Below are 23,766 nucleotides of genomic sequence, written 5' to 3'. Positions count from 1 at the left end.
ATTTGCCAGTGTTCAGCATCTCGGGAAGCCGCAGTGGTTCAGGCTGGGGAGGTAGCACCGACGATTGTTGGGTCTCAGCCTCAGGCATGCGATCAGCACTGGTAACTGAGACTGATGGTAACGTTGCTGCTGAGTGAGGCTCAGTCTCAGGCGAGGCAGCACTGGGATTGATAGCTGGAATAATACCTCTTCCTGTTATAGGGTCGAGAAGTGGTCGAGCACCCATGCATGAGTTGAAGCTGAGCAGGAGGTTCAACAATATGATGGAGTAGGATTTTGGATCCATCAGTGAACATGAAGGTTCTGATGGCTTCAGGAAGAACAATGTGGGGCTCTTATAGGGGTGGTTAATGGAATTAGGTAAAGAGTTGGTGCTTGGAAGCTAAGAAGTCTCTCCATGCATGGTTTAATACGGTGCGTTATTCTTCGTATTCATGAACAATCTGAATTAACCTTCCATCTAGCAAATGATCAACTACAATACAGAACTTTTAGCGTGAATGAAGGCCAAGTTGGGTGGTAGGAAGCTCATGCTTCTGGCTATGCTCACACTTCAGAGGTCTTTAGCAAGTCAGGCAACTGCATCAATATTTCAGCTGTAATTCTTCTTGAGAAAAAAGAAAGTTGAGGAAGATCCATTCGAGGAAACTTACCCCCAAGCCTAAATTGTTCGGAATGCACCACTCAGGACTCAAATCAATAGCCTGCTTGGTGTCTCGTATTTAGAGGATAGACTGCTGAAATGACCTCTCCTCTAGCCGTCAGCCTCGGGCTAGGCTCCCAGCACCGGCATCCAAATTTTTGAGGTGCCTGTGCTTGAGTAGGATTAATTCCCGTCTTAGATAGGGCTGTAATTAAGTGGGCCGAGCCATGCCCCTACTTAAATATGGTCCGAATGTTTTTCAGACTTCATGCTGGATTTAGGTTCAAAAATTTTTACTCAAACTCAATTGAATTATTTTGAATTACCCGTTTGGGCCAAAAATATATCTGGTCCGAACTCGGTTGAAGTTTAATATTTTATTTTGTTACTTCATAAGTAAATTGGCTAGTCAAAACTTGGGTTCTCCCCTACAACCAAAGTAAATGATGTATGATATATCATTCTCAACTAAATCCATTCTAATTTTTGTCTTTTAATTTTTTATCATTCTCTCCAAATAACAACATGCAAAAGCAAATAGATCTGGGCCCTAAATTTGGGCTCTGTTTCAAGCTTTATCTGAGCTCAACTCAGGCTCGGACCAGGCCCAAGCTGACTCAATGATATACCCTAGCCCAACCCAAAAAATAAATAAGCTCTATATTTAAATCCTAACCCGGTCTGAACTCTTTTAGGCCTAGCCCATAGCCCCACCCGATGGGCCTCAAGCTGGCGCAAGCCCATTTCCAGCACTAATCCTAGATTTTTTGAGATTATACATTTTGTATTAACGTCTTTAGTTGGCATCCATTGTGCATAAGTTGGAGTACTAAGTAGCAATCTATTGACGTGAGACAAGATATACTATGACCAATTAAACCATGCTAAGCTTCGAAAGAGTGAGCGGATTCTTGGATAAAGATCTTATTAGATTTAGATACTTTTGCCGGATTTTCTTATAAATTTTTCATTGGATGTAGCATCAAATTTTAGCTTGATTTTCATATTTATAAATGAATAATTCTAGCTTGTTTATTTATTATTAGATATTATTTCTAGCATGATTTTGTACTGGGTTTAGTGCTGGTATTAAGGGCCATGTTATATATATATATATATATATATATATATATATATATATATATATATATATATATATATATATATATTGATATTGGATAAATCGTGACTTTTTATATATCAATGAAAAAGTCCTAGAAGAGAACTTTCATTGAAGGAAAGGTTCTTCAAACTAGTTCGCCTTCAATTTATATATCAATCTTCGAAGTTTAATTCTAGTCAAATTGCTCTTCACTCCTCATGCTGGATCATCTATTCCGTATACTCGGGCCAAACACCAATTTAAATAAAGTGCTGCATTCCATGAGAGAATATGAAAGCTCTAAGAAATCAAGCAAGATATCATAGTGTTTTGGAATTTCTTCAAAAATTTAAAATGAGCTTGAAATATTTTTGATACCACATTAAGTTCTTGAATTATTCAGATTCACATATTAGTTTCCAAATTACATCCATTCGACATTCCTTCTGGTTGTCTACTTTGTCTTTGACAATGGATTACCAACCCCTTTTTGCTCAGATAAATTAAGCAAACAAGAATAACTGGTCAAGTCTACTCATTCTTCTGTGACTCAAAGTTTTCCTTTAGCCATTTTGCTAAAAACACTTGCATCCACCTTGCGGTACCGGTTCTGCAGCTGCCCAATAAGGTTGTACACAAAGTCATCGACTTGGTCTTCATATTTCTCATAAAGCACTGGCAGGGTGTGAGCACAAACAAATCCTGTATCAAATGCAAGATAAATTAGAGATTCTGATGATTTCTTCTCCACATATTAGTGATGCTCTTTAGAGCATTCTGCAGCTATTTATTTGCACAAACTCGACCATATTACTTCTTTATCTAAAAAATTGCTCACTATAACTTAATATGTGGTGAGATGCCTGATCATTATAGATAAACATGAGTCTTGCCAAAAAAAACAATTATAATCATAGCAATAGTTAATATTCCTTGTTGTTTTTGCAGAAGCATGAATACAATGTTGAAGAAAATGAGACCACCTTCCGCAAGTGATACCTAGCAGGAAACTAAATATATACACCTCTTTCTGTAAAGATACTTCCCTATTATATGTATGCATACAAATGCCCAAGAGCTTGACTAGGCAAAACTGATAAAGTGGAAGACAGGTAACGAAAAAAGAGGGAGAGTATATCCTCACCAATGTAAAGAACAGTCAGAAAATTGCACCAGCTCCCTATCACAGCAGCAGCCCACAAGCTTACAACAACCTGAAAAAAATGCTCAATGGCATTTTAAACTTTTGAAAAGTTTAGTTTAAATATGGTACAGAGCTAAAAGAAAAAAATATCAAGCCAGAAATTTAGAGAGAGGAGAATCATTGGCAAACTTGGTAGAGAACATAAAAAATTGCTGGTATCATGTAAAGCAACCATGCTTCTCTCTCTCTCTCTCTCTGGGGTTATTCAGGTAAAGATGATTTTTGGTCTCAAATTTAAAGTGATAAAGATGAAAATGTTTCAAATGATAGATGAAAGAATCTGTCATTTTTCAGGTGATTAATGGTGGTGAGAAAGAGAAGAAGTAATGCCAACATTATTTGCACTCACAATTCATGTTATTATTAGAGAGACATTGGATGGAAAGCATGACTTCCATATTAGACTAGGAATGAGAGCTCCTAGCTTGCCTTAAAAAATGTAATTATAAATCACGTTCCTTCATTGAACCTGTCATCCACTCCTGCTTTTGCTACTAGGACACCTACACCAACGTCCTTTGCTCTCGGCTTTATTTTAGTATACCTTAAAATATTATTTAATTGGAGAGGCTATTCTACAAACTGTTATATTACGTATGTAGATAGATTATCTATTAATTGAATTTATTTGCATAATATTTTATTGTACATTATAAGAAAGGATTGTTCCATGACTGCATAAGCCTACACTTTGACATAAATTAGGATTCTCCAACTGCCACCTGGCCCTCCAGGCTCCAAGAAAGGTTTTCTTACCTTGAATTGCCTTTGTGAGAAATTCAGCACAAACTAGGTTGATGTCAGGATGCCAGCCAACTTACTTTCCGATGAGCCTTCTTGGTTTAAAGTTGTGCTCAATAGCCAACCACATTTTAACTAAAAAGGCCTTGGATGATGATGATAATGATGATGAACATGAGGGGTCATAAGATAGTAGTATGTAGTGGACTATTGTCCTCAAGTCACTTACAACTCAGGTTGTACAGAGTAGAAGCAAACAGGAAACAGTCTCCATCACCCTTCTAAACCAACATTGGGCAATCTAGTAATCCATTTACTCATCACAGTTGTTGAATCAGACACCACCTCGATCTCTACCTTCTCTAATATTTTTTTTTTTTTCTGAACCATCGGTTGTTCCCAGTCAAAATACAAAGACCAGTTAACTGTATATGCCGAAAACTTGGCAATTCCATCAAACATCACCATATTCTAGAATCATATTAGGGATCCGATTACTTCTATACATGATAGATCAAGTTTTCTCATCCTTTTTTCCCTCTGAATCTTAAAGTGTAGATGTTTTATCTATTTTGAAACTTGTAATTCCAAATTCCAACAACCTTATTTGATGACATCCCACTTCTAACATCCTCCCAAGGCATTTTTTTCATCTGCACTGCTTTTTTTCTTTTTGGCCAACTTACCTTCTTATGGTGATCATTATGAGTATTTACATCAGGATTATGGCATTCCCAAGCTTATACCTCCTTTCCAACCAATTACTTGGGTAATTTTCACCTTACTGACCTAACTCATACGTTCAATACTCACTTTATAAATTCCTCTATAGTGTTAGTGAGCCCCTAGTTTCTTGTCAAGTGCAGTGATCTTTGCAAGTCATCTCATCTCCTTGATGTCTGGTTCACCTTCCTTGCTCTTGATTATTTGGTTACATCTTCCAATCAAGAACATCATATCCAGTTTGTCAATCTCTCGGCAATTGCAAGAGTCATAAAAATAACTTTAATTCGGATAATTTACCTCTAGCAGCTTTAAATGTGACATTTAAATGCCTAGTTCCAACATCATCAGGCATTGCATGGCATAAGTTGGATCAATGACTTATCTTCCGCTTTTGAATAAACATGCAAATGGCCCCTCTCTACCAAGTGAGCAAATAAGTGCCACCTCATCAACCAGCTAAGGGTTGAGCAATTGATTAATTGATATTGGTGCATGGCTTTTGATGTTCAGATATCACTAACGCCTACCACTTAAGTTTACGTCATCACGACAAGTTCAAGACAGTTTAGAAACAATTGCTCCACAAGAATTCATTCTGCCTTGAGCTTGATATTGTTGAAATAATTTTGAGGATGCCATGCTCAATTTCTGGCATTCAATCAGGCTTCTTCCACTTCAAGGATTTGCTCAATGTGAACCATGGAGAAGATTAAATCTGAATCACTGTGCTTTTATTACAGAATGACTAAAATATTATAACCCCATCCACCCTTGTCCGAACTATTTGGTGTTAACTATGATCAAATTAATATACTAAGACAAAACAATTAGTTGTACGGAAATATAAAAGAATCTGTTCTTATCAATGTTCTTGATGTAAATGTTTCCTGCCAAATGGCATCTTCCAAATTTAAAGATCAAAAACAACAAGAATAGCACACGAGCATGCAAGGGACAGGATTAAGATTGTAACATACCACAAGGGACTGTCTCAGGTTTCTTCCACATGCAACATCCTGAATGAATCCCAAAAATTGATTGATTTGTGCACCAATACAAACAGCAATGTTTATAAACAGTTCCTCAGGCAAAACAAGGCGAGGCACTTGAGATGGAGACCTGTCAAAAAGGACACATCAGTGTCTTACCTTCCACACTTTTTATAGTCAAATATTTCAGCAAATCCAATACCTGCTTAACATATCAGAAGCATTGGACCAGAGAAACTGAATAAGCATTCCAATAACAAGTGCAAAGCATAAGATTGTTAAAATGTTATACTGAAGCCACTCGAAGAGAACCCAGGTAGCTGTTGCACCAGTCAGGACACTCGACGATATCTTCTTGTTCCTCCACAACAAGACATCAGCAGCTACAAGCACAATATAGAATTTATCATTATTCATGCAAAAGAAAACATCTAGGAGCAAGGAAATCTTGATGAAGAAATGGCTCACATTTTCCACCACCCAAAATCTTATGAATAGACTTCTGGCGTCCAACTAGTTTATTCATCTGGGTGGGGACTGTGTTTTGCTCTTCTGAAAATCTCACAGATGTTTGCTTTGGGACATTGTTGGCAATGTTTTCCACTATGGTGTTCAAGATATTTTCAGCTGCATTCTGCAAGTGCTCAGGCATTTTCCCTTCTGTTCTAATATAAGCATCAAAACCAAATAAGGCAGTGCATTGCATCCATTTGCATGCAATTTTTAACATCAAACTACTTTTTCAGTGTCAGTCGGTAAAATTACATAGTACATTACAAAGCACAACTAAAAGATAGTAAAATCAGTAAACACATGATATTCAGAAATTTTAACAAGAACATATTAGGTTCCTCAGGGGAACAAAAACAACACGATTGAGCAATAAATGTGAGACAATCATCAAGAGAACTTTGCTGAAAACAATTTTAGAAAGGATGATTCCCTATTAAAAAGACCGGTTTATGCACTTCAACGAAAAAAAAAGGTGGAAATACAGAACATAACAAGAATAGTTACATATAAGATTTCAAATACCAGTACTGGACCTCACACCCATCTTTTGCCAGAAAGGTATGGTACCAGGTGGTCACATGTTGTACAAGAATGCATCCCATACCGATAAACTATGTACTAATGCCAGAAACCTACCAGAATTGTATGATACTATTCTACTGCCCCAATTCCGGCAGTATTTGACCTTGGATGCTTAAATGGTAGTGTCTTGCAGGAGCAGAAAAATCTGGTGTATCCCACAAAAAAGTTGAGGCAACCTTTACACATCTTACTTCTTTAAAAGGCAAAGTGATGTGGCATGTGCTCTAATGATTTGAGGAACAAGCAATGCGAGCTCAGCGTGAGGGAGCAGAAGCAGGATTTTTGCTAATTTAATTGTGGGAGCCTCAAGTTTTGATTTCATATAACTAGAAAATGTTCCATGACACCCTTTGCTTTGTATCAAGACACAAAGAAGACCCTAGAAGTCCTCTCGTACATTACATGTAATATAATGTTATATATTTTAAATAAAAAAGGATGTTATTTATTTGAAATATCTTGTATTTAGTTATTGACGTTAGTCTTTATAATGTGTTATAATAAGGGCTTTTCATAAGCCTTGACCAATGCTAGACTGGTGTTGGTGTTGGGCACGGATCGCATCCTTCTCGAGAGGGACTCCGCCATGGTGATTGAGTGGGTTCGGGGTCGGGGATATGATGCAGAAGGGCGCCGCTACTCCACGATGCCCGCAGATTGCTGGGAAAGTGTATTTTCTATCAGGCCACGCATGTATACAGGGAGGCAAATAATGTTGCATACTGGGTTGCCTCCTATGCAGCCCACCACTTTGGAGGTTTCATTTGGGCGAGCCACAGGTCAGTGTCTGTGCCCTTATGTAGTCTTCTATTTTCTGATCTTATTGGCCGTATTCACACCCATCGAGTGTGAGTCGTGGTTCTACCCAAAAAAAAAAAAGCCTTGACCAATCAAGTTTTATATGCATTATTTACCTCATCTTTTAACTCAATAAAAAGAAAAGGAATCATTGAAGATCAATATTTAAAGTCTTTGTACTCAAATAAATAAATGACTAACTCCAATATGATTGAAAACACAAAATAATACTTAAAAAGGGTATTTCTAGATACTTCTCTTTAGTTCAAATGGAAAATGGATGGGATCACTGAAAAGCTGCTAGATTTGGCTGAAACTAGCAAAATTGACCAAAACCGAAGCTAGAGATAAATTCTGGTTCTATCTTGAATAAAAACCTATCCATGCTGAACCTTGAGATCATTGTGTTTTAGGGCTTCTTAAATTGGCTAAGACTCATGGGTACCTCTAGAATTTGACTTAGACTTACTACTGAAGAAAACTAAACATTCCTAATTAATCCCATGGGTTAAAGATGGTTACATGGCTTCCAAGGTGTCTAATGGCACCACTGACATGAGCAGATATGGAAAGCTGTAGAGATGCATTCAGATGACTCCTAAAAATAAAAGGACTCACATGCCATGTCGTTGTCATTAGAATCAATATGATACTAGGGTATTACTGTTGAAATCATCTAATGTGGATACGATAGTTACAGCCACCAAATTTGGCAGCATGACCATGCTTTATTATTTTGGCCATAATTTCCTAATCGGACTCTAATTAAAGTGATTCAAGTTGAGCTAGAAAAATTAGCATTGGGCATAATGAAATTTGTCTCACTCAAAAATTCTAACCGTATAGTTGCTGGTGAAGCTTTAAAGTTGCTTCTAGCTGTGATACACCATTGCAAAAGTTTGAGCTCATCGACAACCCTGATCAAGTGCTATTACATAACCTTACTCTTTCTTTTATTTGAAGCACTCAAGAGATGCCCTAGGTGTTTCTAAAAGGGCAGCCCAGTGAATGAGGTTCCTGCCCTTGTGGGGTCATTTGGAGAGGTTGTTTCCGTGTTTCATGGCCAAGGAGATTTTGAATCCTTCAATTGCTCTTAGCATCACTGTCAATGCAGTGCACTCTTGTCCCACATCAAAAAAAGATGGTTTCTTTTTATGGTAAGAGAGGCAATGATGCTCAAGAAGATAAAACAAGAAAATAGAGACATAGTGAAATTATCCACCCTCATACCCAGCCAGTGTGTGGTAGAACTTAAAGAGAAGTAGCGGCAAATGAAAGCACTGAAAGGACAAGCCAAATCATAGAAACACCACCTAAGAATCAAGCCCTCAATCCGGCAAAACGTAACTGGTCAAAACCACATCAATGCCCTCTTTGCTGCACAGAGGAAGAATCAGTTGGTCATTTATTCTTGAGATGCAATTTCTCCAAAGTCGTATGGCAAAAGCTCATTTGGATCTTCCATAACTTGCCAATATCTAAAGACAATCTAAAAATTGTGGAGCACCTGGAGGCCAAAGCTTCAATCAAAGTCATCATTAGCCGCTTAGGACAGCCTAGTTGCAATGCTTTGTTGGTGCTTGTGGTTGGAAAGAAACAATAGATGAATAGACTCTTCCACTCCAGAGCAGAATCCAACAGTTTACTGTTGCAGCATTTCTTGTTTCTATTCAGAGGCTAAACTTCTACAGCAACACACATGCAGCTCAATACCTGCTCAAACCTCCTGCGCCTCGTCAAAGATGTACTGATCGAGCTTCTCCCGGTCCTCTTCATCACCCATCATTTTATGCAATTGCTCAACCACCCTCTTTCTGTTCCATCTTAGCATTTTGCCCACTTCAGGACACTTGTAGTCTCATCCAACACTGTAACTTTCTATATTATTTTATAAAACATCTAATGGGTTAGGACTTCCTAAATCTTATCTTAAAAAAAATGTGGACCCATTTCTAAGAAAAAATAAAAGTAGACCTTTTTCTTGCAGAATTCCCTTTGAACATATCTTGTGCATTCTCAGAATTCAGAGAAATTATACACTTCATTGATCTTTATCCAAGACAATAAATGTCTAGAAAGGGGGAAATAATAAAAACCATGCCACTCATGAACCTGTTCAGATCCTCCTGTCCACTAACGAAAAAATCAGACAGCGGCAATGTATGAATTTCAAGCACCTGAACATTCAAATAATTAGGGCCAATTCATTTCAACGTTCTCACTTCTAAGATTTTGTAAGATGGCCTAACTTAAAAGTTCCAAACTTAGATTTTGACACAGAGAGAATATAGTTTTACAAATATTAACAAATAGAATCCCACAACATCGACCAAATCAAGAAACACAAAAATCAAATAGATCTCCAATTTCTTCTGATCCTCAGACCATTCTACAAAGGAATACCGACATAGCATTAAAAATTAAAGTTTAAAAGCAAATACAAACCAAAACTACAAAGCATAAAAGGCAAAAATAATAACAACAACAATAATAATAAATAAATAAATAAAACAGGCAGAATCAGATGCTTTGGCACTCTAGGATTGTTAAATGCACAAACGATTGCACAGATTTCAAGCACAGCAACCCAAAATCAACCACGAAACATTCAAAATCAGAAGACGAGTCGTTCAAACGAACTCTGGCATCCGACATTAACCGATACTTTCCATGCAACACCAACTACGTCGAATCACCAGAAACACAAATCAACAAGTAAGAATCAAACGTTTCAGAAGCTCGGCCTCCTAAAGATCAATCTCATGGACAAATAGATTATAGGGGAGAGAGAGAGAGAGAGAGAGAGAGAGAGAGGACTCACCGGAGGAGAGACCGACAGAGAAGGGTGTGGGACGAAGCAGGATTGGATTGGTTCTTCGTCGGAGTGGGGGAGATTTAAGGAGGGGGTGGCGATGGAGACGAGCGGAGGGAGGGAGGGAATCCAACGGTCGGCCCAAACAAGGTACAAAGGAACAGAGCTCGATATGTGCAAGGGGGTTATGCCCGTTACAGGGCGGAGGAATCAAAGTCCTTAGGGGCTACCAATTCTACACGTTCAACATTAATATTCGTGTTCACAGCTAATCGGATCAACACGAATCTCTATGTCATTCCTGTACTACAGTCGAGCCCGATGTTGCGTTTTAGTTTCCGGTACGTAACGGACGGAATCAACGAGCGGGAGACTGCAGACGCATTGACGGGTTGGTCGGAGTAATGCTAGGAGGCCCCCTGTTCTAGTACACAAACAAGTATTCGGTGACGTGGTGAAAGGTGATTGGCGAGATCTACTTTTTGTGTGAATAACCGGCGCCGCTTAGCTTTTTGCCTACTTGACTAAGTCCAGTGTCCAAACTAAATTAGCGACTAATTAATTAAGATTATTTGCGGTAAGAATGGGAACATGGGGCTTTAACACTTGGTTGCAAGATTTGCTGTTGATATCGGGATTTGTTTCTTGTTGGGTATATTCATTGCATCAGTTTTGCTAAAAGGGGAATTTGTTGCTGTGGGATACGGTCCGATTCACTGTCTCGGTCAGCGTTAGCCTACTGCATGCAGGAGTTCGAAAATTAGAAAAAAAATCATTCTAACTTATAATTTTGTCTTATGGTGTAATGAGCTCCTTTTCCATTATAGATTGCCATTTCGGGGATAAGGTTTTTAGATTTTTCAAAGATGATGTCAGGATCGGCCCGAGCCCTAGACGACTGAGGCGGTCGCCTAAGGCCCCGGACCAATGGAAGGCCCCCGGAAGGCTGACCAAAAGAAAGCAAAGATTCCGATCTGGAGCTGGCTACGAGTCTTCCCCCTCGATGGAAGGGAGGTAGAGAGTTTCCTGGCCTGCAGAGGGGTAATTTGGAAAGTTGCGATTGAGGCGGTCGCCTAAGGCCCCGGGCCAATGGAAGGCCTCCGAAAGGCTGACCAAAAGAAAGCAAAGATTCCGATCTGGAGCTGGCTACGAGTCTTTCCCCTCGATGGAAGGGAGGTAGAGAGTTTCCTGGCCTGCAGAGGGGCAATTTGGAAAGTTGGGGACAGTAGTTTTGTTTTGGGTGGGGAGAGAGAGAGAGAGAGGAGGGATTTGGTTGGCTTGATAGACGCCTGAAGCCACTCTTATCTTTCATCCCTTCTCTTTTTTGGTTTTGGTCTTGGTTTTCCTTCCCTCACATTACTCCTGATCCAGCTGGGCCATCCGGAAGAAAGATAGGGGGATTGGAGATGGTCTTCTTGGAGGGTGGAGATTCTTTTAGTTTTCTCCTCTCGGTTTCTTCTCCCCTCTTGGGTGGTAGAGAGAGAAAAGGAGGGAGGGGGTTGAATGGCTGCTGTGCTGTGATGTTGCAGTTGCCGCTTGGGTACTCACTTGAAGGGGAGATGGTGGGATGGGGTGAATTTCCCATAATAACCCTACTTTCTAGTTCCTTTATCTTTTCTTTACCTTGACTATGAAGTGCCCTGGGATGACCTTTTCTGACATGGTAAACAGTATTGTCAAGCATTATCTCAGTTATTTAATCAGTTTCATGCCCTTCATTTAGAGTAATTATTTTTATGTACTTCCATTCAAGAATTATATTAAATTAAAAAGGCTTCTTGTCTATTTTTGTTAGATTCATGTATCTTTGTTGAAATAGTGTACTTGATAGCTATCTATTTTTATATATTTTTTAAATATTTTATATTTATTAAAAAAATTATTATTAAAAAAAAGGCCTTGTTCATTGGATTCGCCTTAGGCCCCAGAATGTATTGAGCCGCCCCTGTGTCAGTGTAACATTGTTTTCATTTGTAAAATGTTGTATGCTTGTTAGGTCCCATGTTCTAAATCTCGGTAGGATAAAGAGGTGTCCTGGATGTACCCTATGAGAAAATGAGGTAGGACTTTAAAACTCATCCACATAGGAAGAAAAAAAATAGAAAGAGAGATTCTGCAATGGTTATCGGATATATATAGGTTATCGAGAGGTTGTGGCATTTTTAAGGTCATTTATGCCTATTGGGAGACGAATATGGTTGTTGATTGGGTCGTGTTCTTTGTTGCTCAGTATTTGGTAGGGTTTTCTAGGAGAACCACGAGACTACTTCTCATTCTCTTCGTCAAATTCTTTTTTTGATTTTCTTAAATGTACTCATACAAGATCAGTATGAGTTACCGTTGTATAAAAGAGAGAGAGGAGGAGAAAGAGAAAAGATAGAATAAAAAAAGAAATAAAAAGAAGAATATAAAAAAGGAAAAAATAAAAATAGAGAAGGGAAAAAAGAAAGTAAGGGAGAAGAAAAAGAAAAGAATAGAGAAGGAAAAAAAAAAGAAAGAAAGAATAAGAAAAAGGAAAGAAAGAATAGAGAAGAAAATAGAAAAAAAAAAAAAAAGAGAAAGAAAGAAAGAAGAAGAAGAAGAAAAAAAAAAGCAAAGAAAAAAAAATTAGAGAAAAGAAAAGGAAAAAGAAATAGAGGGTACCAATCGAGATGTTCAATTAGATTAGGATTTGACAATATCGTGTCAAATCTTAGAAGGGAGAAACTAAGGTATCTGTCATCTATAAGATTAAAAATCTTGATCAGGTCTACATGTTGGTATTATTTATAGTCAATGCAGGCATGTGCAAGGTAATAAGGTGGGAAAAATTTTGAGAATCATATAAAAATTGAAAAGAATGAAAATTTAAAACAATGATATAAAAGTTTCACAAGAAAATTGAACATGTAAAACTAGTATGGCTTTTTTCAAACCATGCTCTTCCAAGAGTTTTGAGTTGGTTTTAACTTTTTCTTCTTTTTTTTTGGTCCCAAACTTTTTAACCCCTAATGATCAATTATTTTTGAGTTAGAGAACTTGATGCCGATCCTTGAAATGTCCTATTATATTATTATATTATTATTGATAATAATATTTTTATTAAGTATTACAAGAGACATCTGAATTATTTGTATGTGTATTGAGTAGGGTGAATGGCCACCTTCTCAAGATTTATGTTAATTTTTAATTTATGTTAGATAATTATGATAATACTACTTGAATTTTGGTTGCTGCAATTCTGTTTATTTCTTTAGCAAGAAGCCAGGGTAGATTCATTTAACAAAGAAGTAGGTATTTAAATAAGAAAAAAAAAAAGAACATGAGCATTGGTTTTGAATATAATAAACAAATAATAGAACAATGTCATGATATAACAACCTGAGAAATTCCATAACACTAATCTTCAAATACTTTACTGAAAAATTTTGCCCACAAGGAACCTCCCACTCGGCAATATTATTTGTTCAAATCTAATGTGTCAAATCATTGTTCTTCTATTCTTGTGAGCATGAAATCATTTTTGAAGTTAATACTTAAGACATTTTGCAAGGGGAAGCCACATTGGGCAGGTTATTTGTAGACATGGATGGTCAAATTAATTTTTTTTAAGGAATACTAACAATTTTCAAATGAAAATTCTGAGGCAAACTTAAACTACAAATCAACACATGCCCTCTAACTATTATTGCTTGACTTGGTTCACCGCCAAAAAAAAAAAAAAAGGAATAGAATGATGAGATTGTGCTTTTACCTTTTAACAGGTACCCTGGATAACAACACAAACATTTCTTTTTTTCTTTTTTTTTGCTTTTTTTATAATTTTGGATGTATTATAAGCTAGTTCATTCATATGGTTTAGAATAATGGCCATTATATCAGTTTTAGCAACCTCCTTTAGTAATTGCTATAAACTTATAAGAGCCATCATATAACAAAGAAGAGTGACATACTCACTGATAAATTAATATTTTTTTAATTTAAAATTTTATATCATTTAAAAATGATGTATGTTTCTGTATACATGGTTATATATTCAAATAATGCCATTGTTTATCATTTCGACGGCTAGACTAAGCAATTTTACAATAGCAACTTCTGATCCACAAAAAGTTCAGCTAGACACTAGATTAGATGATTAATTGTTGTAATCTCAGTTTCAAGAGGTTCCACTCATCGGAATTTAATCTCCCATTCTAGTTGTCCAAAAAAAAAAAAAAAAATCGTCCTTCAAGTGTCAATTGGATTGATCGATTCTTCTATTCCTTCTAATCAAGAATGCCAAGAACAGGGATCCGGGATTCCACTTGCAGCTCAATGGGTCAAGTTGAGTTCAGGCTATGTTAGGCCCATATTATAGCTTGATACAATCATTTTTTGGGTGCCCACTCTGGGTCTTTTTCTAGCTAGATTAGGCCAAGTCCAGGAGTGGGATAATCCCAACGTAGCTTGCAACTTTAATCATATTTTGCTCTCAAACCAGCAACTCTTCTCCAAATCATAAGAGGTTGTGAGATAAATCTTATTCCAAAAATTCTTGTGGTTTCAAGAACCTTTCCTCTTCTCTCTCATTTCAGGTCAAGAAGATGTGAAAGTGTATTTCTCTCTGGAAGAAGCGAGAGAGAAGAGATAATTAGGATTAGGGTTTTGAATAAGACGGCCTTTGCATTTTTCATTTTTATCTTTTTCCTCTTTTTCCAATTATTCTGGTGTATTTGCCGTTATTTTCTCTATGAATATAGTAGCTAAATAACCCCAACATGTTGTAAGAGAGATATTATAATAATTGCTCGATTTTCTGCTATTTTTTCTATCTCCATGTGTAAATATCTCAATATGAGTTTACAATCAATAACATCTCCAGCATTGAGAGTGAGGATTAGTCGAAGAACATCATGCACTGATGGTTGGTGACTCCTATTAATTGATGAGTCTTGAGAGCAGCCTATACTGCTTCAGTCAAGTTAGAGGCTGACTCATAGTTCAGTAGTAACTATGTAGTGCTATCCCCATTGATTTGACTCTAAAAACTTCAGCCACAAGGGACATTTGTAGCACCTATTCTTTCTCTGTGCTAGCTCCCACTGCCGCTTGTTCCATATCTATTGCTCTGTCATTGCTCTGTTTTGTTCTTCTAAGGTAAGTAATCTCAATCCTGCAGCTAGTAAAAACATCAGAGCCCTCTTTGTTACATATAAGCAAGCTTAGACTGTATTATACCTTTATTATTTTTTTTTTTTTGAGATCAAAGATTGCATCATATGAATTCTTATCCACTATATATGAAACAATTTTATCAAGAGAAAAAAAAATAAACTAACAATTGCTAGACATATATGCTGATGCAATCTCTTTCTTCTAATATGTGTTTAACTGGAAAAAGAGGAGCCACAGCTGATGTAATTGTTTCTTTAATTTGAGGGAGATCAATAGAATCATCTGTGGGGCAAGAGGCTCAAATTCAGATTTGTCTATCATCACAAAATGCATTATATTTTTCTAGCATAAATTTAAGGGCACCAAAGGTGCTCCAAGATCCTAGGTGACTAATAGCCGCTCTACTTTCCTAGTGCATAGCATATGCCCATTGCTATCAGTCCTCATTATTCATGCCTTCTCTCATGAGCATAACAAGTGATGATGTCTAGTTGGTCATAAATCATAGCCATGTATCAGCAATTGGACTGATATCTTGTCATTGGTTCAGAGTTACATTAGGAGAACTCTCTACACTTACAAGCTAAGGGGCGGAGTATATATACTTGGAGGGTGAGGTGCCGATGTATCCAAAAACTAAGGAGTCATGAAGGAATTCAATTTTTTCTTGGGTGCCGATGTGACCCTGGCCTTAAAGAACCAAAAAAAAACTTTTTTGCATTCTAGAAATGCTGAAGATTTCACCATGTGAGCGGTCCATGCTGCTGCACTAAATTGCAGCTGTCAAATTCTTCACCGGAACTTGGAAGTATAAACTTCAATAATTATATGCAGTTCTTTTGGACTTGGTCCCTTTTTTCCTTCTTAATTTTTTATTTTGCAGTGGATTGAGTAAACGTCAAAAGCCACCAGAACTGCAATTATGAGGACTTGCTTCAGCCTCTCCAAGTTCCAACCTGTACCCATAAAATATTGTAGGTGAGCAGATATTTTCTAAGGTATAATACCAACTCCAATACGTCTATAACTTAAAAAAGACAAATATGTAATAGAAATCTTCTGCAAGGATCAAATGATACATTCTTATATAAATTTAAGGAAGAAGATGTACGAATCCCATACTTTAGCTAGAAAGGAGAAAACTATGAAAAAAAAAAGCCTTAATTAAGAGGAGTGGATTGGTTAAAGTTGTAATGATTGACTCCTAATGTAAGCTATCTAAAGATATCTTTTGCCCTGAAGATATAGACAAATGCCTCTATGCACTTTTTTTTTTTTTTTATCGAAGGAAGGTGCAAACCACCAAATTTATTCGAAAGAAAAAGTTACAAGATGTACAAAAGAAGTGGGGAACAGCAGAAGGACTAAGAAGAGAAGTTCTAACAGCCGTTTGGAAGCAGACAAAGGAAAACTTAAAAAAAGCGGAAAACCCATAAACAAGCAGGAAGGGAAAGCAGAAGTCCTCTAACACAGCCTATTCATTATAAACAAAAGGACTCCCAAGTTTTGATTATTTGGGTTTCTTTGTGGTCTCTCCTCTCTTTTTTTATTTACTTAATTGCATGCTTGAGTATGGTGAACCTGATACAATATTCTTGGACTAGTTGGGTGGTTGGCACTGGCATTATGAGAACCTGTTCGGGCGTGTGTTTGGTTCCACATCGACTATGAATTGAGTAGATTTTGAATATTTATATAGGACCAGAAATCCAAATAATATCTTGTCACTAGTTTTTCGGAGGATATTCTAGGTTATTATAAGCAATATCATAGCAAATCCGGTCGATAGTCCATGTAGATTAGGAGACACTGCAGCAGGGGCCAATTACGCTAATCACAGGCTGATGATGATGTTTGTGATTAAATTTATGATACTTGAGAATGAATTTGTAGCGGATTTAAACGAGAGTATGTGAGAACTTGGCTATGCACTGTATAGATATTAGGTTTTTATATAAGGCAAAAAAATTTAAATAATATCTTTCAGTAATATTTAGACTAAACCAATGCTATGCTGAAATGAAACCAGTTAAACACTATCAATGCGCTTTAAAATCACTAATCTCGGCTCATTTTTGAAGTAGACGTTCAGTTTAACCCACATACTGGTGTCAAATCATGCTAACTGTGTTAATTCTACCACTCAACAACTTAGCTTTTGGGGGTCCTTTCTCTCCAACAGTAACTTCCCTTCGGTCTCAAGTAGTATTAGACTGAAAGAAAAAGACCCTCACCTGCTACTTTGATTTGTGGACTAATTTCAAGAAGATAGCATCATTCCAACCTTGTCTTAGCTCGTCGACAACTTATGAAGATAGCCCTCCAAAAAATCATGAAGAAATGGAGAAAGCCCACAACCACCAACTTCCATACAAGTTTCCCCCCAGTTTCAAGTAGACTAACGTCATCCTAAAACCGGTCCACAGGAGTGCCTTGGTCTTGCGCTTTCTGAAGTGGCGGAAGGCACGAGGCTGGACAAAGTCATGGGGATATGTGTGTATGTATGTATATATGTATATATGTGTGTATGTATGTATATATATGTATGTATGTATATATATGTATGTATGTATGTATGTATGTATGTATGTATGAGGACAGTTAGTGGTCAATGTGGAATTTGGAATGTATGTATGTATGTTTGTATGTATTCATGTATGTATGTGGTCAATGTGAAATTTGGAACTTGGAACTTGGACACAATGAGATACATTCTAGGAGAACATTGAAATTTTTTGTAGTCTCAATACTTCCATCTTGGAGAAGATTTAGCTGACATCTTGTTTGTACAATAGTAGATGTTGGCCAACAATATATCAAACAATTATGTAAGCTAACAAATACTAAAATATTTTGCAGAGACAATATTAAACATATAGATAGAGAATTTTCAATCACATATTTATTTTCTTTAATAACTTTTATTAATAAATTTTAAATTTAATATTCTAGTATAGTTGCTAATCTTGAATTTGTCAAATCTGCCAATATTTTGATATCTTGATTCTAAAATACCAGTTGAGATATCAAAATTTATAGTTTTTCCAAAACTTCGCTATCTATTTGTATCAGCAGCCATAATAAACTAAGATTAATTTCGATTCATCTCCCTCTCACCTACCATCAAAAAGACCATATCCTAGCTTCAATGGGGGGAAAAATGTACAGATTTTCCTCCTTTGGTCTTGAAATCATCTTTTAGATAACTAAAAATGAGACTCAACAATGACGCTAGAACCTAGCAAATTAATGATGGGAATATTAGTACCACTCAATATCTGCCAAAGTTAGAATGGAACCTCCACCAAATGCAATGAATGGGCAACTATTCAGTTTGTTAGCTTAACCTTCAAAAGCAGTGTTTTGGGGGGAAAAAAAGAAAAAAAAAGGGGAGAAAAATCTCCATTGTTCTAGCAATATCTTATCCCTGAAAACTTTGTGTAAAAAGGATTCATCACCTAGTTTTGTGGTCCCCTTGTCGCTAACTTCAGTCTAATTTGGAACTAACATAGTTCGGCGATCGTGATACTTGAGCTTGTGCTTTGTCATTTGGATCATTGTTCATCTTTAAAATATAATATTTAGGTATTAAATGTGCCAAATCAAACTTCTATATCTTATAGGAGAGAATTTAGGAATTCAAGCATGAAATTGAGTAAATCTACAACTACAAATGGATTAGGTCACACTCGAGCATGGTTGATCCCAATTCGACCTGGTTTCAATTTGGGCCTTGATTTTGACTTGGACCTAACCCATTTGTTGATTGTACTAGGTCTGGTCAAGTAAATGAAAATGATTTTAGATTCCACGGATCATTCGAGTTGGATCTGATTGAAGTCTGATACTCAGATTCCGGTCAAAATCAGATCAAGTCGAATCTACAGTTCATGTCAAATATTTAACCATCATTTATAGTTGAAAAATAATACTTAAAATTAAATATAAAACTATTAAAAATTTCAACTAAAACTAGAAAACTAACTTAAACATGAATTTTTATTTTTTAAATTTGATCCAAGAATATGATCATTCTTAAGTAGAAGTTTACATACTATAAATTTTTAAAAAATAAATATTGATATACTTGTTATGTGACTAAGTAAAACTAGGTGTGAGGAGATGGGGTTATTGATATGAATGATGAGGAATTAGTTTAAATAAGATATATTCAATGAGTTGAAAAGATATTTAGAAGAAGGAAAAGGGGCTCTATATTATTTGGGTTTTAGGATTGGAGTCAGATCTCTTTTTTATTTACATAAATTAGATCTGGATATTATATAGGTCAAGTCAGGTCAGAAAATATAAAATCTAGACATGAGCTGATTTCCAAATTTTGTCCAATTTTAAATCCTGACATGATCTACAGATCTACAAAAATGGATTAGATCAAATCTAACTCGGTCGGACTAGGTATTTGAAGTCCTAAATAAATCCTAGTAACACACACACACACACACGCACACACACACACACAAAATAAGTTCCAAGGAAGCCTTAATTTAGTCAGAATAACTAGTGCAATATATTCCTAGTACAAACAAAAGACGGTAACTATGTATATAAGGGAGCTCTTTAATTTCAATTTCTGTTTATGCCACTAAATACCAAAATAGTCGAAATAAATATTTATTATAAGAGTGAATGGGCTGTCTAACTATTTTTATCTTCCATCCCATCCTTTCCCAATTTCCTTCCTTAACTAACTTGAATATTTAATTTTTTAGCATCAGCTCCAAGGTTCAAGCAATAACACTACTAATCATTTAAATTATTTTTTATATTTTTATTAAAACTAAAATATATCTATATTGCATATGCCTCATTCTAGATGCTTTCCGGCATGAAAAATAATGATAATAATAATAAATTTTTATTAGAATTTGCGTCCTTTCAGAATTGATATTTGCATGTATACCCTCGTCAAATACTTGTTTTGTATATATACCCATGCAATCTAACACCATTAAAAAGTTATCGGTTTAAAATTAAAATGACAAAAATACTATTAATGGATAAACATGCAAAAAGAAACATTTATAAGGATATACATGAAAATATCAATTTTGTAGGGTATTTATGCAAGTTCATATATTTAGAAAGATATACATGCAAAAAAAATTCTTAGATTTTTGCATAAATACCCTTCTAAATATTAAAATTTGCACGAATGCCCTCCAAATTGATATTTACTTACCTGCCCTCACAAAATACTATTTTTATATGAATACTTTTGATATAACGATTTAGCTAACGTAATTAGCCAACATTATATTTATTTAAATTATAATTTAATTAAAATTATGAAAGCATTTTTTTATTTCTAAATCTAAAATGGGTAACAGGTTAACGATCTCATTGGAAACTAAAACGAGCTGCAATAAAAAAAATAAAATTAGATTTTTTTTCATGTAAACTATTACAAATATGTGAAATTGCATTAATACACTCACAAAGTATTATTTGCATATATACTCTTATCAAATATTTTTTTTTTGCATATCTACCTATTAAGAGTATGTCAGTCATTTTTAATTTTAAACTGCAAATATTTTAACAGCGTTAGATGGGCATATATACAAGAAAAAAGAAAAATGGAGGATATACACGCAAAACAAGTATTTTATAATGATATACATGCAAATAACATTTCTGAAATAATATTAATATAAATTTTAATATTTACAAGGATATATATATAAAAAAATTCTAATAATAATAAAGCAACAAATACGGGATTACCGGATGAGGGGGTTGGTTTGGTATAACCTCCAGCTGAGTGGCCGAGGCGGATGTGGCGTCCCAACGTGTCGTACACTCTGACGTGGACTTTTCATCATAAAGATATGTACAAACAATAATGGGGTTCAGGTTGTATCCTTCGCGCTAAACAATGATTCACCTTTTTGTTCCATCTCAACCGTTGGATTGCGTAACATTGGCTTCGAGATCTGTGCCACTTGCTATCCGACGGTCGACGTCATAAAAGAACATCAATCGTTCTTTCACCCGAAAGATACAATCCCAACCTACAAGGATCTTGGGCCACTAGACAATTATGTTCCTTTTATCTTCTCCTACCTTTATTACCACCCTCAATTCTTCCGGAATACGCACCACGCGACCGCACGAGCTCCCGCCGGCGTCACGCTTCGCAATGCCGTCAAATTCGCACCTACCGCCCCCATAGCCCACCTCCGATGTGCAACCACTCCAAGATTCGAGCAGCACCAATCTCAGAAATCCACCTGTACCTCTAAAGCCAGCCGCTTTTCTTTGGTGGTGGAGCTAAACCCCACCCATCCTCCCCGGTTCGCATAAGAAGCCCGTCATGCTCATGACCAAAGTCCACAAGGAGGGGTTCCGAGAGGTAGCCAGCCATGGAGGAGAGGAGGAGATGGGAGGAGATGGACATGGATTGCCTTGTTAACATCTTCCAAAGGCTCGGCCTCGAGGACCTCACCCTCGGCGTGCCCTTCTTGTGCAAGTCCTGGTATCGAGCCTCCCTCGATCCCCTCTGCTGGAGAGTGCTCGACTTGGAGCCGTTGGATTTCATGCCATGGAGCAAATTCACGAAGAGATTCATGACGCAGTACTCTCTGCACCATTTTTCCTTCAGCGGCTTCATGAAACTGGTGGCCATGCGAAGTCGTGGATCGGCCATCGAGCTCCGCTTCCCTCCGGTCTTCGGTGCATCCATGCATGACTTGTTCCATGCTTCATCCGAGTAAGTACAGTCTTCTTTCCTGCTGCCCGTTACCAGGATTAGAGTACTGAAGGTGTTATATATGAACTGATTGTTAGCAGATGGCCAGGGCTGAAGAAGGTTGTCTTGCCGAACTTGTTGATGGAAGATGAGGTGCACATTCCTGAGCTCGTAGCGAAATGGAAGGAGCTCGAATTGCTCGAGATGCAATCGAAGCCAGCTTCTTTCTCGGAGATGGTCACCGAAATCAGCCGTAACTGCAAGAACTTTGCTGGCTTGAGGATGTTTGGGTCCATCAAGAAGGATGATGTATTAGCTATTGTCAGGCTCCTTCCAAAGTTGAAGCACTTGTGTTTTGACAAGTCTTACTTGCCCAAGGAGCAGCTGTTGATGATTATGGATGGATGTAAAGAACTGGAGAAATTGAGTGTCAAGGATTGTATTGGTTTTGAGGCTGATGAGGAGGTCATGAGAAAGACTTCGGGAATCAAAATTTTTGAGAGTGAGGGCTCTAAGCTATTTGATGATTCTGGTTATGATACTGATGAGTGTGATCCACTCTATGTACATGTCATATGATGGTGGTTGTAGCTTCAAAGGTTGGTATTTTTTTGTGGTCCAATTACTTGCTGATGAATTAGAGTACTAGTTCAGGAGAGTTTCTTCCAGGCTCTTCTTCTTTAGTGCAAAGCGTTGTTATCATCCAACAAAATGAGCAGGAATGGGAAGTCATGCGTTGAGATGGATCGAGTGTGATTCTTCCCCTTTTTGTTTTCAAGTGTGGTGTTTCTCTTTGAAGCAGCTCACTTGTCCCTTTCCTTTAGAGCTTTTACTACCGTAATGGTTGACAACACTGGCCCGCTCCTACAATGCAAGGCCACAGCTCACTCCACTATGGAGAAATAGATTACTATAAACTAAGAGGACGAGAACTCCATGCGCTTGTTTGCGGCTAATTCTTGCTTGGCCTAATTAATGACCTATGAGAAATTCCACAGTGGGTGCCTTGGGATGTCCTTGACGGTTTCATTGTGGATGGATCTTTGCGTCGAGTCAAAGAAAAGAATCTGATGTGATCTATAGGCCTTATTTTATTGCTCGAGAAAAATGAGGCTGCTAATTAAATTGATGGTTAGGCAGGAAACATAAAAGCAAGTGTGCCTTGCAGTTTAGTTGATGGGGGCATGTATCCATACTTGATGTATTATTAAAATAGGTACTAAGAGGTGCAAAGAGGGGAGGAGACAAGAAGAAATGGGGATTCCGAGCAATTCAAGAATATGTGGATAAATATAACTTCTGTTTTGAGAAAGAAAAAAAGAACCATCAACATGCATGCAATTGCTTTAGCAGTTGCTTCTGGCTCTATTTTTGTATTTATTACTAAAGTTTATTAACCCATTTCTTCGCAAAGGTTCTCTATAAGGGCAAAGGTTCTCTATAAGAGTATGAATCTATTGCATTGCGCGAATCGCATCGCATCGCAGAATACTGTGCAGCACTTGATGATTACCATCGGGTACAAACAAGATGATCTTATATGTCATACATGACCATCTATCTCTTAATGGTGGCCATCAAGTACCGCACAATATTATATAATATAAACAACTTATTGTAGAGGTTCCTAAATTTCTCTAGAAATATTAAGCTTATTACACTTTCCAGGTATAACAAAATAATAGCTTGTTCCATTTGGATGCATGACTCTCCGTATACATATAACCATTTAAAAATTGAGATTTTGCGCTTTCATTTTGGGCAACTTCTCTTTCAACCACACGTCATATTTCTTCGCTTTCTTGCCTTTT

The 23,766-nt window shown here is 36.9% G+C and overlaps 2 protein-coding genes across 3 annotated transcripts; one reads left to right on the top strand and one right to left on the bottom strand.

The window, feature by feature from the left end:
• Positions 1-2,073: 2,073 nt before the first annotated feature.
• Positions 2,074-10,368, bottom strand: LOC103722883 (reticulon-like protein B8). Its single transcript, XM_008813590.5, is given in 7 exon segments — positions 2,074-2,303; positions 2,305-2,447; positions 2,890-2,959; positions 5,394-5,535; positions 5,608-5,788; positions 5,874-6,070; positions 10,120-10,368. Coding segments are annotated over 6 exon segments (747 nt in total). The 5' UTR covers positions 6,058-6,070; positions 10,120-10,368; the 3' UTR covers positions 2,074-2,276.
• A 10,904-nt stretch (positions 10,369-21,272) lies between these two features.
• LOC103709805 (F-box/LRR-repeat protein At3g48880-like) lies at positions 21,273-23,321 on the top strand. Of its 2 annotated transcripts, none has more exons than XM_039114461.3 (2): positions 21,273-21,976; positions 22,054-23,321. In XM_039114461.3, the coding sequence occupies exons 1-2, from the start codon at positions 21,630-21,632 to the stop codon at positions 22,532-22,534; spliced, it is 828 nt and encodes a 275-aa protein (XP_038970389.1). In that variant the 5' UTR covers positions 21,273-21,629; the 3' UTR covers positions 22,535-23,321. The 2 variants fall into 2 exon arrangements, with proteins under 2 accessions (XP_038970389.1, XP_038970390.1); XM_039114462.3 differs by having other exon boundaries at positions 21,283-21,976; positions 22,057-23,321.
• The last annotated feature ends 445 nt before the right edge of the window (positions 23,322-23,766 follow it).

This window comes from Phoenix dactylifera, chromosome 1, assembly GCF_051530095.1.
Source record: "Phoenix dactylifera cultivar Ajwa chromosome 1, Ajwa_hap1_PhDact_Kaust_v1.1, whole genome shotgun sequence".
NCBI classification, from domain to species: Eukaryota; Viridiplantae; Streptophyta; class Magnoliopsida; order Arecales; family Arecaceae; genus Phoenix; species Phoenix dactylifera.
Note: the sequence above shows the minus strand (reverse complement) of the source record. Positions and strands in the feature narration are given on the sequence as shown.

Excerpts from the sequence above, each read along its gene's own strand:
- LOC103709805 (XM_039114461.3), top strand. The coding sequence starts at position 21,630 with ATGGAGGAGAGGAGGAGATGGGAGGAGATGGACATGGATTGCCTTGTT. Across the intron at positions 21,977-22,053 it reads TTGTTCCATGCTTCATCCGA|CAGATGGCCAGGGCTGAAGA; the intron begins GTAAGTACAGTC and ends ACTGATTGTTAG.